The sequence below is a fragment of the Pseudophryne corroboree genome, chromosome 11, assembly GCF_028390025.1.
Source record: "Pseudophryne corroboree isolate aPseCor3 chromosome 11, aPseCor3.hap2, whole genome shotgun sequence".
NCBI lineage: Eukaryota > Metazoa > Chordata > Amphibia > Anura > Myobatrachidae > Pseudophryne > Pseudophryne corroboree.
The window spans coordinates 19,352,672-19,369,155 of NC_086454.1; the positions used below are offsets into that span (position 1 = coordinate 19,352,672).

General features: G+C 46.1%; 1 protein-coding gene across 1 annotated transcript in view; it reads right to left on the bottom strand.

Moving 5' to 3' along the window:
• Nucleotides 1-815: 815 nt before the first annotated feature.
• Nucleotides 816-16,484, bottom strand: part of TPH1 (tryptophan hydroxylase 1) — a 42,184-nt gene continuing 26,515 nt past the window's right edge. Inside the window, exons 3-11 of the mRNA XM_063946334.1 lie at nt 12,546-12,729; nt 12,307-12,407; nt 12,149-12,216; nt 10,098-10,294; nt 8,024-8,159; nt 6,477-6,603; nt 4,900-4,995; nt 4,460-4,593; nt 816-2,929 (exon numbers count right to left, since the gene is read on the bottom strand). Coding sequence (XP_063802404.1) covers nt 2,755-2,929; nt 4,460-4,593; nt 4,900-4,995; nt 6,477-6,603; nt 8,024-8,159; nt 10,098-10,294; nt 12,149-12,216; nt 12,307-12,407; nt 12,546-12,729 — 1,218 coding nt within the window. The 3' untranslated portion in view covers nt 816-2,754. The remainder of the gene's footprint in view (nt 2,930-4,459; nt 4,594-4,899; nt 4,996-6,476; nt 6,604-8,023; nt 8,160-10,097; nt 10,295-12,148; nt 12,217-12,306; nt 12,408-12,545; nt 12,730-16,484) is intronic.

Below are 16,484 nucleotides of genomic sequence, written 5' to 3' on the forward strand. Positions count from 1 at the left end.
TGCTAAGAAAGTGATCCTCTGGAGGGGGCGTGGCTTCGCACCCCGACCCACATTTTCGTCACTCCGGGGGTCCGGGAAGTGCGGGCTGCCCATGGAGACTAGCGTGTCTCTGTCGCCTTCTCCTACACAGTGACAGAAGCTGGGTTGCTGCACGTAATGTTACAGTGCAGCACCCGACTCCTGTCACTGAACAGGAGCTGGCACTTTGGTGTCACCCCTCGGCAGGTGACACCAGGCTGCGGGCCGCACCCACCTTGTGACGCCAGTGCTCAGACTCACCTTTTAAAGGCCATAAGTGAGTTGAGTTTTAAACCAGTTAGCGCATCTTAACTTTAATTCCCATGTGATAGCAGTTATATACCAGGTTCATAATTCTGTGATAGAGTGATATATAGACAGTGGGGACCCGTAACGAGGGCTGCAAGCTTAAATATATTGATCAATATACAAACTAAAGCAACATTTTCTATTATGGTGAGTGCTGAGCGCACACACACACACACACACACACACACACACACACACATATATTATAGTTATAAATATACTGTATGTATAGAACCCCCCTACCTGCATTTGCCCCCGCCTTTGGTCATTGGCATAGTATGTCTTCACAGAACCGCTGCAAACATTAATTCATGCACTCCACTTGCAAAGATCAATGTAAAGAAATTAATAGCACGGCTTCCACAGTGGTAAGTATATGTATATTTTTATTTTTGAAAATAGCTCTGACTAAACACAACATGACAATATATATATATATATATATATATATATATATAGTTAGAAAAAAATACACTGAAAACATACGTTAAAATGCAGGCACAGTGTGAAAGTACAATCAATTTATCTTATTTTAATGGGGCATAAATAAGAAAAAATGTATCGACTGAAAAGCAAATAGGATGAACCGCGTATTATTGTCACACAAACAAAAATAGTTTGATATTCATTTGCAAAAACAAGGGGTCCTTGGTACATAAGTACTGCTTTATGTTATATACAATCACAGAAAAGTCCAGTCACTGTATAATATTATTGCTCTATATTGGATAACGCGGAACGCTCTGAGTTTGTGTCGCCCCCCCCCCCCAGCGGCTGATCATATTTCTGTTCTTGTATGATTATAGATCACAGGGCTGTAACCGGGGCTCTAGCTGTGACTTAGGCAAATTGGGCGCATGAGACACGGGGTGTCACAGGAACGGTTGATGTTATTTCCTCTTTCATGCTACCTAGAGATACGGAGGAGAGAATGGATTCTGCCATTTTGGAATTTGCTGGCCATTGGACTGTTACGGGGCCTGGACACAAGTGCAGAAAGTTTAGCAATAAATAGAAATTAAAGTTGCAAACCTGTTCTGTGGAATATTGGCCGCAGTCCGCATTTGGCGGCAGAATTCCTCGCTACCATTTTTTACAAATTCTATCGGCGGCAGACCTCAGGAATGCCAGGTGATGGTGGTGGCGGAGGGGCGTCCATTGTTTTTGCCGACCTTTGAATTTCTGTTTTATATAAATACCAGCAATGGCCTTGCCACCAGCTGCCAAGAGACAGTGCCAAGAGATCAGCAGTACGGACAATGACCAGCAGCCATATTGGAAATCTATACCTCACACTACCAATGCCCCCTCCAGACTATGAGATAAAGGGGAAACTCTGTACGTAAGGAACAATTTTCCGTCACATGGAGCATTATGAACGTGACTGGTAACCGGATTAATATTAATCCATGACATAAGGTGCACGTGCAGGAATTCTTCTCAGTGATCCATTTATCTGCTTACCGGGGATTAGACTATCAGATCCGTGAGCCCCGCACCAGCCATTGTCACTAGAATAATGGCTCAGGTTAGGGGTAAGTGCCATGCTTGCTTTTTCAGTTCTGTTTGCAGGAGCAGAGGCTTAAGGCATCAGCACTGTGTGTCCCCCCCTTGCTGCGCCATTTCCCAGATGACCCCAGTTGTGAAATGTATACCTTAGTCAACTATTGGCACTGGGGCCTGATTCTGATTTGGAAGTAAAGTAAAAAAAAAAAGGAAGAAACTTTGTATCTGGAACAAACCACGTTGCCATACAAGGGGAGCAAATACACTTCTATTATCACTGTGCAGGGTAAATACTGGCTGCTTTTGCATGTAGCCCATAAAAGTTAGTTTTATTTTTACACTGCAATTTAGATTTCAGTTTGAACACACCCCACCCAGATCTCTCTCTGCACATGTTACATTCCCCAGTGAGTTCAGCCTTAGGGGGTATGTATCAAGGACAAGAGGAGGTGTCCCCCCTCAGTGTCTCGAGCCCTACAGCCAGGTCTTCCGAAACAATGTGGGAATCTACCTCCATAAAGGTGTACGGGGAATAATATGAAGCGCGGAACATAAAGTCTTGCGTCAGTAACAGAACTTTCTTTACAAGCTCTGGAGTTGCCGTGAGTAAAGCCTCCACCTTGTGGAAGGAGTCACATAAAGTATTATCACTGGAGCATGCAACAGTGTTACCTCCTGCCGAAACGTTGAACACACAATCAACCCGCAACGTTGTTATCTGGGCAGAAGAGACGCGTTATAGATTGCAGCTCAGCTACAAGCCGTACATTTACAAAAATAAATCTCTGCTTGGCCTGTAACATTCAAGTGCCAGGATAGAATTTTACCCATAAACAATATCCTGAAACGATTTACAAAGCAAATCTAAACGTAATAAATAATCGGTGGGCGAGACGGTGAAACGTTGGACCTCCAGCCTCGTCAAACGCCGAGCTGCTTGTTCATCTTGTTCAGGGCATCGCTGACGATGTCTAGTTCGTAGCGCAGGTCACTCACCACGCTGGTGATGCTCTTGGTGTCTTTCAGGATGTGCACACTTTGGGTGTACGGGTTGTACTTCAGTCCAAAGGGGCGTTTAATGGTCTTTGCAAATTCCCTATTGAAATAGACCAGATACGACAGTAAGACCGGCAGCACAGGTGATGTACAGTCACACGTATGGTAATAACAGGTAACGTGGGCGACGCGGCATCGGTTACAGGACTTTGGATATCACGTTCCTGTCTTTGGCCTCTATACACAAATAGATTTTAATGAACATCCAGGTGTCTTCAAATATAATATAATATAATTGATCCGATTTTTAGCCATTTAGGTATTTTCAAGTTTGTAAGGTTAATGTGTATATACAGTATTACAGTATGTTACATCAGGGATGGACTGGGGCCATGAAGCAGCCCTGGCATGTCATTATGGGGGTCATTCAGAGATGATTGTAGCTGTGCTAAATTTAGCACAGCTACGATCATTCACACTGACATGCGGGGGGACGCCCAGCACAGAGCTAGTCCGCCCCGCGTGCTAGTGCCGCCCCCCACCCCGCAGAAGTGCAAAGGCATCGCACAGCGGCGATGTCTTTGCACTTCAACAGTAGCTCCCGACCAACGCAGCTTTAGCGTGCTGGCCGGGAGCTACTCATCGCTCCCCGACCCGCAGCGGCTGCGTGTGACGTCACGCAGCCGCTGCGGCCCGCCCCCCGTTCAGTCCGGCCATGCCTGCGTTGGCCGGACCGTGCAAACGAAATGGCGGCCAAATGCCGCCGTTCCGCATGTGACCGCCTCTGCCTGTCAATCAGGCAGAGGCGATCGTGGCGGCCCGACGGCCTTCGGCCATCTGGCATGCGCCGGCGCATGCGCAGTTCTGACCCGATCGCACTGCTGCGATAAACTGCAGCGTGCGATCGGGTCAGAATGACCCCCAATATACGATGGGGGGGGGGGCTTGGCCACAGCTCATGGGGGGTAAAACCAGTCAGGGGTCCTGGCCTCACGGCACGCCCTGTATACCACCCATGGGTGGAAGGCTCAGCAGAGAGCAAGGAGGCTGTGCTGCTCAGCCAGCCCCGCTCTCTGTGTGGCCAGATCGGCCCATTCGGCCCTCCTGGTATTGGTTGCATCATCAGAATTACACCAGGCCTATGTTATGTGCAGTTTCTCCATCTGACTATGGCCTCTGTTCCTAGCTGCCTATGACACTCTCATAAAATACAACATCTGGGACATGACCTCCAAAACGTGGGCATGCCCCCTCCGTGATAGGGCCACGTCCCAGTCTCATTGAGCTCAGAGCTCACCCCCAGTTAGGGATGGCCATCACAAGATATAGTAATGCGATTGCCGCCATCGCAATATGCCGTGTGATGGTTACTCAGAACATTCGTGCAGTGAGCCCTGGAAGTTCACTTGTGTGCAAAGGAGTTTATGCTGCAGCCACGCTTCCTGATGTCCACAGTAGTGTGGACATTGTATGAATCATCGGAAGCAAGCACGCAATGGTGGCAACCATCGCACTCCTGGCAACAAGTGGGAAAAAAACATTTCCATCAAATCAATAGTTATCCAACCAAAGGTTTGTGATGTCCACCCCTACAACCAATGCTGGTGGAAACGTATATCCCTGGAGATACCTCATTTTTTCTTTGGCTTCTTCAAAACTCTCAGAGACGAAGTAGACTTCCTGGAAGGTGGTTATTAAACATTCCTGATTGCACGTCACCATGGGGTCAAAAGGCTTTACTTTGGCTTGACCGGATAGAGAATGCTGAAACATAGGGAACAAAGATTTAGCCTTATGGACAAATTTGAGTTTATGAACGGAAAGATAATGGAGAAATGGAAAAGTGGAGAAGTTGCCTAAAGCAGCCAATCAGGTTTGAGGTAGCATTTATCCGGTACATTCTATAAAATTACCAACTTCTCCACTGGTCCACTTCTGGGGGGTATCGGTGCAGGGAGTGGGAGAGGCACAACACATGGTAATGATTAATCAGGCAGGTACCCCCCGCATTACACTGCAGGACATGCTCTACCGGTGCAGTAATGGAGGACGGACACCATAGAGACTTACTTTGAGCTCACTAATGGAGGACAGAAGGCCGGCTCCATACACCTTCAGTTTCCCGTCTTGTTTGCACAGACCAAACTCCACTGTGAAAAAGTAGCACTGTAGGAACAGGAAAGTATGACGATAACGCATATGACACAAGCATACTGTAAACACACGGATGTAAACACTGGGATCATAGAACACCCCAAACTGCAGGACTGCAGAAGAAATGCTCTTTTGGGGCACCAAGTGGAGATGTCTGCTCTAGTGCATTGGGTTATTGCATGGAAGAGTATGGATTACAGACATGGTGGTGGTGTCTGCAGGGCAGGTGTGAGGGGTTAGATGGACGGAGGGTGTATACAGCACATAAGACGGTCTAGTGTTACACCGATGTGCAGAAACAAGGTTTCCTCTCGCAGGGGGCACGGCAGTTATATAAATGAGATACAGAGGTCATGTTTATGGGGCTTCTCTACTATCTGGGAGGGTAAACAGACCACCCACCACCAGTAAGAGGGGCCTGAATTCTCCACCACCTTGGCATTAGGGTATTGTGCTGTACTTGCTACATAGAAGTTGGTTACAGATAATTGCAGTGAAAGGTTTACACAAGCAGTTGGATTATTATACAGTATCAAGGGCACATGGGCTGAAAGGTGCTATACTAAACATACACCGCATTAAAGACATACTAAGCCTTAAAAATTGATAAAGTGGAGAGAGATAAAGTACCAACCAATCAGCTCCTAACTGTCAATTTACAGGTCGTGTTTGAAAAATGACAGTTGAGTGCTGATTGTCTGGTACTATGTGTCTCTCCACTTTATCACTTTTTAAGGCTTAGTACATCCGGCACTACCTTTAAAATATCTATATATATGTCCGCATGACCAGAGCACTCAGAGGACGCCTATACAAATCCACACAGTTAGCACTTTGTTGGAATAGAACCTATGCTAACCACTGTGCCACCATGGAGAGCATACACAATGATATATAACATTTTATTGAAATGCCTATGATTGCTGTTTCCAGCATGTAAGATCATTTGTTACTCACGGGATGCAGTCAGTTTACCTCCAATCAAAATCCCGACGTTCAAAATCCCGACACCAATTGACCGATGGTCAAAATCCAGACAAGGTCAAAATCCCGACATGGACAAAATACCGACATTTAAAATACCGACAAGGTCAAAATACCGACATGTAAAATGCCGACAGCTCAAAATACCGACATGAGTTTTTCATGATTTTTTTTCATTGAAACCGACTTGTGCATACTTTACCATCCCAGTGGACCTGGAGGGGGAATATAATAGTGTGCCGAGCGCAGCAAGCCATACGAGGGGACGCGGTACACTTTATATGGTGTCCATGTTAACTTATGTCGACATACACACAAAAACAACCTGTCGGCATTTTACATGTCGGTATTTTGACCTTGTCGGTATTTGAAATGTCGGTATTTTGTCCATGACGGGATTTTGACTTTGTCGGGATTTTGACCATCGGTCAATTGGTGTTGGGATTTTGATTGGAGGTATTTTATACCGACCCCGTTACTCACGGCTTGCTGATAACCTCCACACTTACCGTAGCCAGTTTCTGGACAGCTTCATCAGATGCCCCTAGGGACGCCAGACCAATTTCATGGGAGAACTGGGCAAAACTGGGTTCAGCCAGAAGAGGAACGTGTCCGAGAAGCTCGTGGCAGGTGTCCCTAAATGTGATGAGGGGAAAAATGTCATATGACCCAGGATTAGCGTTCTATAAATGTTTCATATTGCCAGAGTAATATTGCTGATACATTATAACCAACGGTGATATTTATAGAAAGGACGGTAGTCTGAGAGTGGGGCGGTGGGCATAATCAATACAATATAAATATATTATATATATATATTACCCATCTGTGTCCCCCCTGTCTGTCTGACCCTCCCCTTTAGAATGTAAGCTTTCACGAGCAGGGCCCTTTTCCATCTCTGACTTAACCTTTCTTCTGTATCAATACTCCCTTTCACACCAAATATCCCAGTTTTCTGCCGCCGTGATACTTATTTTGGTGTCGTCTGCTGACGCAGCTATATGTATATACCCTCTGCTTGTCCTATATCGTCTACAACGGTCAGTCATTGTTTTCTTGTTTTGCTTATTTGTCCATGTACTCTGTAACTGGGCGCTGCAGATCCCATGTGGCGCCATGTGAATAAAGGATGATAGTAATATTATATATATATATATATATATATATATATATATATATATATATATATATATATATAGTGCTATTTTTCAGCAGGAACTCAGATCCTGATCCTCATTAAATATGACATAATAAGGAAGTGGGGCCATTTTGCCTTTGTTTCTAAAATCTATCTATCGCTTAACTTTTGCACCATCTCTAGAATAAGTCCCTTCCTCACTCATGAGGCTCTAAAGCCTCTTATTCATGACCTTGTCATTTCCCGCCTGGACTATTGCAACCCCCTGCTCTCTGGTCTTTCCTCCGTCCCCTCGGTGTTGCTGCTCGTCTCATCTTCCTGCCTCATTGCTCTGATTTGACCTCTTCTATCCTACAACACTTTCACTGGCTCCGCTTCCTCTACAGAATCCAGTATAAGACCCTCGCCCTAACATCCAAGGCACTTCATCGCTCCTCTCCCTCCCACATCTGTGACCTCATCTCAGTCTACACTCCCACATGCGCTCGCCACTCTTCCCCTGACAGTCATTATATCTGTCTTGCGCTGAACGGTTTTGACCTAATTATATTATATAATAAACTGATAATTTCTGTCTTTTTTTTTAACCCCCCTCCCCCCAATTCTACGGCTGTCCTCCCCTTGCTCTGTCCCTGTCCTCGCACTGTTTTAAACTGTCACTCACTGAGTTGTCTAAATACGTCACTATTTCATTTACACCATTTGTGCTGTTCTAGTCTGTTTGAGGCTTTTTACATTTAAATATTTGTGAATTAGTGTAATTCTCCCTGTACAGCGCTACGGACACATGGTGGTGACTTATAAAACAAGATAATGATGGACAATAAATTCACCTATGGGAGGGGTTATACCCGGCCTAGTGTGAGCCGCTTGGGGGAGTATATCAGAGGGAAATATATGAGGAGCAGAAATACTCACGGTTCTGGGGTGTACAAGGGGTCCGAGCTGTGTCTGACATACTGGGTGCAGTGGAAGACCCGAAACGCTAAACCGGCCAAGAAATCTCTGGGAGACAAGTACCCGGCAACAGGGCGGATTGTAAATCCGGAGTGTTCTGGAAGCGATATACACACAATAGTCAATCAGTGACGGACAACAAACGGCAGATCTTCAGATGAATCTTTACTCCGCTCAGGCCTCATTCAGAGAGGTACACTAATGCCGCTGAGAATGTGTACGCAGCGACTGCGCGGATATGCATATGTCACTGCGCCCGGATTTGTATTAGGACGCCCACCGGCGACGTTGCGAGTCCCAGCGGCTGTGCACAGAGACGCAGCAAATTCGCAGTGTGACTTAGACACATGCGCAGTCAGACGATAATTGCTCAACTGCTCAAAAATCCATATTGGGTCCAACTCTAAATCAGGCCATGAGTTAGACAGACGGAATTACTGTGCAATAGAGAGACGTGCGTATACCTGACCCTCCTCGCTGGGGACCCTGGGTAGGTCGCACCACACGCTGAGGTAGAAAACAACCAGGGACATGTATATCTGCTACAGGCAATTCTCTGTACCAGCCCCTGAGTGCAAGCTCCCAAACCCACTGCAGGAGAGGTCCTTCCTTCCCCAACCAGTAGTCATACTCCGCAGACAGGCACGTCTTGCTGCCTATCCTTCTGACTTCATATAAGATATATATACTGTATATAATGTTATAGAAGTAGCAAGATACTATACAGTATGTGTTAAAATCATAAGCAATGCAAAAGCAAATATGGAAAATGTGATGTTCCTAGTGTATGCGAGTTCTCAGTACACTAGGGGGCAGTATGACACCAGATAAACACAAAATACAGGGCATAGGTGGTCATTCCGAGTCGTTAGCTCGCAAGCTGCTTTTAGCAGTATTGCACACGCTAAGCCGCCGCCCTCTGGGAGTGAATCTTAGCTTATCCAAATTGTGAACGAAAGATTCGCAATATAGCGAAAAGACATCTCTGTGCAGTTTCTGAGTAGCTCGAGACTTACTCTTCCAGTGCAATCAGTTCAGTGCTTGTCGTTCCTGGTTTGACGTCACAAACACACCCAGCGTTCGCCCAGACACTCCTCCGTTTCTCCAGCCACTCCCGCGTTTTTCCCAGAAACGGCAGCGTTTTTTCACACACTCCCATAAAACGGCCAGTTTCCGCACAGAAACACCCACTTCCTGTCAATCACACTCCGATCTCCAGAACGAAGAAAAAACCTTGTAATGCCGTGAGTAAAATACTTAACTGCATAGCAAATTTACTTGGCGCAGTCGCAGTGCGAACATTGCGCATGCGCAATTAGCGGAAAATCGCTGCAATGCGAGGAAAATTACCGAGTGAACAACTCGGAATGAGGGCCATAATTCAGATCCCAAAGGATCTCAGGCACATAGCACAAAGGGGGTAATTCAGAACTGATCGCGGTTGTGCTAAATGTAGCACAGCTACGATCAGGCACACTGACATGCGGGAGGACGCCCAGCACAGGGCTTGCCCACCCGGCATGTCAGTCCCTGCATTGTTGCACAAGTACAACAGCTTTTGTATTTCAGGAGTAGCTCCTAGCTGGCGCAGCACCTGCGTGCTGGCAGGGAACTACTCGTTGCTGACCGGGTCGCAGCGGCTGCAAGTGACGTCACGCAGCCGCCGTGGCCCATCCCCCCAACAGTCCGGGCATGCCTGCACTGCCCGGACCGTGCCCCCTAAACGGCGCCCAAATGCTACCAAGCCAGCCCCCTCCCACCCAGCGACCGCCTCTGCAACAAAACGGAGGCGTGTCGTCTCCGTTTTCAGCGAGTGCCGAGGCCAGGCTCTACGTCGGAAGACAGAGATTTCCTGGACTCTTGGTCGGAGCTGCGGCGGTCGGCTTGCATGATCTCATCACGGGTCACGCAGCCGGCCGATGGTGCTGCAAGTGACCTGAGTAAGCCTGTGTATCTGTAACGCAGAGAACATACACCGTAACGGCAATCCGCGACATGCAGTAATACACAGCGCTGCGGCACAGCTGCCTCTTACCTTTGAGAAAGCGGGAGACGTCCTCCAGTTGGGGGATGTTGTCCTCCCGGTAGCCGCAGTGTTTGCTCAGCAGCGGCAGGTTCTTGAGGTGCTCCCGGCAGGCGTGTGTGGGGTATAACTTGTTGAGTTCTCTGAAGACTTTGCCCCACGTTTTTATCTCCTCTTCTGTAAATTCTATGCGAGGAATGGGATCCCCACTAGGAGAGATCGTTCTGCAGTTACTATACTGTGATATAACATCCCTGCAGGTTCTTGTACATTAACCCTTATAATCCCTGGTAATAATATTCTCTGGTATCGCAATATGTCCGCTGTTTCTCGTTTCGGTGCAAGCGGCCGGTGATGCATTTATTTATATCTGAGAATAGCGCCATCTACTATCTGGTGTAAATGTTACAAGCCCTCTGTATAACGCTGGAGGAGATGTAAAGGCCGGCAGGCTGGATCTGTGTGTATCCTTTGATAAATGTAAGGTGGCATCGGGGGCCCGACAACGTTTATAGGTTGGGGGGACAGGATATAATTTCATTTTGGCATCCCTAAATTGCTGAATGTTACCCGCTCAGAGGCAGCTGGACAACCCGCAACACCACCTACCTGTCATATATATATATATATATATATATATATATATATAATACTACTATCTATCTATCTATCTATCACCGTCTTAAGTTTAGGTGGTGGCCGAACTGTATCCCGTGACTCAGTCCATTGAATGGCACCTCTCAAGTAATTTCCCCCCCCCCCCCAACACCTAGGGGTGGCACCAGAGCAGCTGTCGGGCATTCACTGGACAGAGTGAGACCCATTCATGTGGCAATAAATCTCCTTGTACACTCGGATGTGAGTCGGCAGTGGTTGGCACACAGTGGATGGCACATCGCCACTGATAAACCTTTACATAGGAGGCTCTTATGTGCCCAATTGATTGATAACTTGGTATCAGCATATAGAGGCAGCGTGTAGTCACTCAGCTTACACGGGTGATGCAGATCTTTCTGTGCCCAACCTGACTCCATTCCTCCTTCTCATCCTCCCGGGTTCTCCTCTGATCCTCCCCCCATGCCAGTGCGCATGTCTCCCCCCCACACACACTCTGTTCCTCGTGTGTGTGCACGCACTTGTTTCCCCACTGGTATGTGTGTGTGTGTGTGTGTGTGTGTGTGTGTGTGTGTGTGTGTGTGTGTGTGTGTATGCACTTGTGTCCCCACTGGTATATGTGTGTGCGCGTGCCCTTCTTTCTCCACCATTGTGACTCAGTAGCTACCTGTATGTGTGCACCCCTCTCTCTGTATGTCGTACTGCACCCTTGTGTGTTTTTCTGCCCCTGTTACGTCTGTCTTTTCTTTTTCTCCCCTTTATATTTCTGCCTTTCTCCTGTAGCCCTCCTATCACATCTATTCCCCACCTCCGCCTGGCTGCTGAAACTCTTAGCCACGGTACACACACAACATTATGGGCACCTATTATTGCATACTCCCAGTGGGCACTTCAAATCATGCCCCATTGTGACACTATTGTTTTTTCACTTCAACTTGCCCTCAGATGCTGGCCAATGTACTTCAACCCTAGTGAGGGGGGGGGGGCGCGTTTCGGGGGTCATGCCTACACTCTACGTCTTATAACTGGGGTTTAAAGAAGAGATTACTGAATTAAGGGGTCTATTTACTAAGCATTGGATGAAGGTAAAGTTTGCAGAGATAAATCAGCAGCCAATCAGCTCCTAACTGTCACTTTTCAAACCCAGCATGTAACATGGCAGTTAGGAGCTGATTGACTGGTACTTTCTCTCTCTACTTTAGCACTCTCAAAGCTTTGATAAATCTCCTCCGCATCTTGACACGCCAACCCACAGCCGTCAAAACAGGTGCAAATGATCAACCATAGGGGCACAACGTCACCATCGTAGAAGGGGTCCTTCCGCAATTTGACGCAACATTCACGCGCACCCAAGCTATAAATCTGCTAGGGGCTAGTGACATCACTGAGACCCCCGCACATATCGTTCACCTTCTATACAGAGAAACGTTAGCGCAGTCTGTACGTACTATTTATAGTTCATTGCAACATCTGCAAAATATTTCCGCCTTTTGCGATACACGTTATCCTTGAAACCCTAAGGACAAAGGGAAAAAACTATTTTAGAAAGCCGCGGCCAAAAGTTTATTTGAAAGTATTTAAAAGTCGCTACATTGGCGTAACTTACAGGGTGATCGGCGTCCAGGTCGGAACCGTACATAAGGACCCTGTTTGCGCATCGGTCCAGATCAGAGATTTTTTTGGGGAACCAAGGGACACTTTCCATATCTGGTTAAATATAACAAAACAAACACAATTATTTTGGCGTCATCTCCCTCCCTTCATGCGCTACAAAATCACGCCCCGAGTGTGCGCAGAGGCAGAACGATACTTTAATACCGCCTGTCTGACAACGAATGAGCTTACCGTTTTCCTCTACGCAGGAATTTTCCGGCGGGTTCATTGTGATCAGGTTTACATGCGGCCGGAGCAACTGGAAGATTTCGTTGAGCTGTTCCCTGTTGCTGTCGCAGTCCAGGAATATTTCAAACTCCGAGTTTCTTCTCTTTGATTTTCGAGATTCGATGTGAGTGAGATTTACATGTTTTTCCTAGGATCAGAAGACGGAGAAAGTCAGTAGGGTTTTATGGTGCATGGCGCAGTTGTACCTGTCATTTATACAGAGAATGCGCTCGGGGGCTGAGAAGACCTATAATTACACAGGCAAAAAGTTTGCCATCGTTCAAAGCAACCAACAGATATTTACTTTGAGGAAACTAGTTAAGGCGACTCGCCACCTGTAGATGACTTTGACTTATTAATCATCCCTTGTGATCACTGATCAAACATGCACACGTCTGACAAGCGTGAGAAGTTTACATATCTACTTGTGACTGTATGTAGACCTTAAAGAAACCTCAAAAAACATATTTGACCGAAGATTTCAGAATATGCTGCAGTAACTCTTTCCTATAATTGCTAGTAACTATTGTGGTGGGAGGGCTTGTGTCTCACCACAACTGCCCACATTCTGGTGGAATCGGCTCCCTCCAAGGAAGAAGAAAACAAGACCTGCACATTCTGCACCTGTAGTAGATGTTTATAATTCCAGGCTTTCTAACTGGCACAGCTGCTGCTGGAGAAACAGAAGTCTAGGTTTTCCAGCTCACTCAGAGACAGCAGGAGGGCAGGTGCAGGAGAGGGGTTTAAAAATCCCATTTACCCACAATGCATTGCGCTGATGCCTGTTAGAGGCCAGTGAGCAGGGCTCAGTTTATAGTGCCAGGGGCTGTGGACATTGGCCGTGCCAGGAGAGCATGGCATGTGTGGCTGCAAGCCACTGCAGCAGAATGACTTTTGAGCATGGGAAGTGCTAAGACCTTTTATGTTGGTGTTGCTTTATTTTCTGTATGTACCTGTGTGACCAGGCCGAAGCCTGAGTATGCTGTTCTACAGTGTCTGATGCCAGTAAAGACACTGTGGTTGTAACCGAAAAACCTGCCTGTGAGTCCTTATTTACAATACCCGTATTACATTATATATACAAAATATAACAGATGACATTTATAATAAGAATTTACTTACCGATAATTCTATTTCTCGTAGTCCGTAGTGGATGCTGGGAACTCCGTAAGGACCATGGGGAATAGCGGCTCCGCCGGAGTCTGGGCACATCTAAAGAAAGCTTTAGGATCACCTGGTGTGCACTGGCTCCTCCCCCTATGACCCTCCTCCAAGCCTCAGTTAGGATACTGTGCCCGGACGAGCGTACACAATAAGGAAGGATTTTGAATCCCGGGTAAGACTCATACCAGCCACACCAATCACACTGTACAACTTGTGATCTGAACCCAGTTAACAGCATGATAATAGAGGAGCCTCTAGAAAAGATGGCTCACTACAGCAATAACCCGAATTTTTTTGGTAACCATAATTATGTACCAGTATTGCAGACAATCCGCACTTGGGATGGGCGCCCAGCATCCACTACGGACTACGAGAAATAGAATTATCGGTAAGTAAATTCTTATTTTCTCTGACGTCCTAGTGGATGCTGGGAACTCCGTAAGGACCATGGGGATTATACCAAAGCTCCCAAACGGGCGGGAGAGTGCGGATGACTCTGCAGCACCCAATGAGAGAACTCCCGGTCCTCCTGTCAAAGTCAGAAAAATATCTCTATGCACACTACCATATTTGCACCTCACACAGGTCCGTGCTGCGCATGCGTACGCTCTCCCGTACGTGCGCATACTCACAGTCGCGGGCACCCGCAGGCGCACGGTATGCGTATTTACGGTAGAGTTTATGTAATCGTAGCGTGCGACTCAATCGTTACATATTTTCACTATATGATGTATTTTGTAGATCATGGTCCCTTTGATAGATTCTGAAAGTTTGGTTAATATAGAATGTTCGTGAACAGAGAAATCCCTCTTTGTTTGATACGAAGGGTCAGACAGGAGTAATACAGTGGTGTTTAGTATCCATCGGAAGAATATTTAATTAGAAATATTCCGGTGTTGGTTTGAAGCAGATCAATCGCTCGTGCGAATAGTTATGGACATAAGAAGTTTATGAACATTTACTTTATTTGCACTTTATTACCCATGCGGCGGGAAACCCAGTTTCCCTCCCACCTGAGCTGTTGGAAATAGTCACAGCCCACCTGTATGAATCAACCTATGACCTTTTGTTATAATGCGAGGAGGAATTCCTGTGTCCAATGAACAATGAGATTGTAGGGACCATTGAATTGCATTGTGTGTGGGGCATAAATAGAAAGGCCGATCACATCCAGCTCTCACTCTTCAACGGTTATCATTGCTGAAAATCGGGAGCTGGATGTCCAGAGGCGCATGCGATCGTTTCCTTTGTGCGTAAGTTTTTCTCCGTAATCATACTGTTTCTCTCTTGTTATTATGGGCCATATCTTTCTCTCTCTTCTCTTTCTCTCATTTTTCTCTTAAACTTAATTGTATTGTATTTACTGTGTAGTTACCTGGTTAGTTAGTCTATGTTATATTGTAGTGTATGATTTGTATTTGTATTAATTCTTTTGCAAGTATATCATTCAAAATATATATATATTAGGCGTTGGACCCTAAGCCCAGGTATCTGTGTATTTCTTATAGAGTTAAGTATTCTCAGAGCGTCGGTGACGCTCAAACTGCTTTTAAGCTAGTAAGGTTATACTGTGTTGCATTTACACCATATCACTACACAAAGGGTTTACTGCATAATACACTGTTTATGGTTTAGATATAAAGGTTTTACATTGTGAGCGTATGCGCCGCTGGTGATCTCCTCGTGGTCTCGAGCGGTCGCATCGCTATAGCGAATCATTACGGTAGTCGGCAACCAATAGCGTGCCTGCCAGTGATCTCTTGGCCGTGAGCGAACGTAACGCTTGAGCGTCTCGACCACGGCTAAGCGATTGTTACGCAACGTGCGTACCCTTACGGTACTTCATACGTAGTTAGCGTACAGTGTTCTTAGACCTCATAAAGGGTATTATATAAGATAAATATTCTGCTTTAACAATTGCGGGCTCGTCCTGTCCTTCACATATCTGCACTAGGTAATTACAGCAGACATTATCCAGCAGCAAAGGGCGGGAGATCATATTCCTCGTAGTGCTGTTTGGATAAGCGTCTGCTTCTCTTAGTAAAGGGTGCTGAAGGAATCCGGGAACCGGAGGTAAGAACAACACGCTAGTCTCTTTTAAAACTGTTTATTTTTCTGCCTTGCGTACACACGCACGCATATCTGCATTTCTTTTTTTCATTTGTGTATTTTCGTATATCACTCTCCTGTTTGCCAGTTTTATAGTTGATAAACGTGCTAAGAGAGATTTGCCGCTATTTCAAAGTGTAAAAGTAAAGGTAATATAGTTAAAGTATAGACAAACACACAGCTCTGCCTGAGAGACAAGGCGAAGTCAGTGTGGTGTGCGGTAGATGATCAAGGATCATCTACATTGATAAACATATAAATTGTGTTACGGTGGATCTTTATTTTGCGTACACGTGTCTCTAACAAGGACTGAGATTTGTGCACGCAAACCAAAAGCCGACGCACGCAGCGTATATTACGCAACGGAGCGTACGGGTACGCCCACGTAACTCAAATCACAAGTTTTTTTTCTCTCCTCTCAACGCGATAAGTAGCGCCACGCGGTAAATAACGCCAGGCGATAAATCGCACAAATTTATTTTAAATTCGAAATTTAAATTAATAGATCCTTCTCCTAATTTGTAACACATCTGGTCTAAAGAGAAATTTCTGCGCAGAAATAGAAATAGAAACAAAAGTGTACATGTGGTGAGTGAGTGTGTTGTATACAATTTTACAGGTTGAACCACA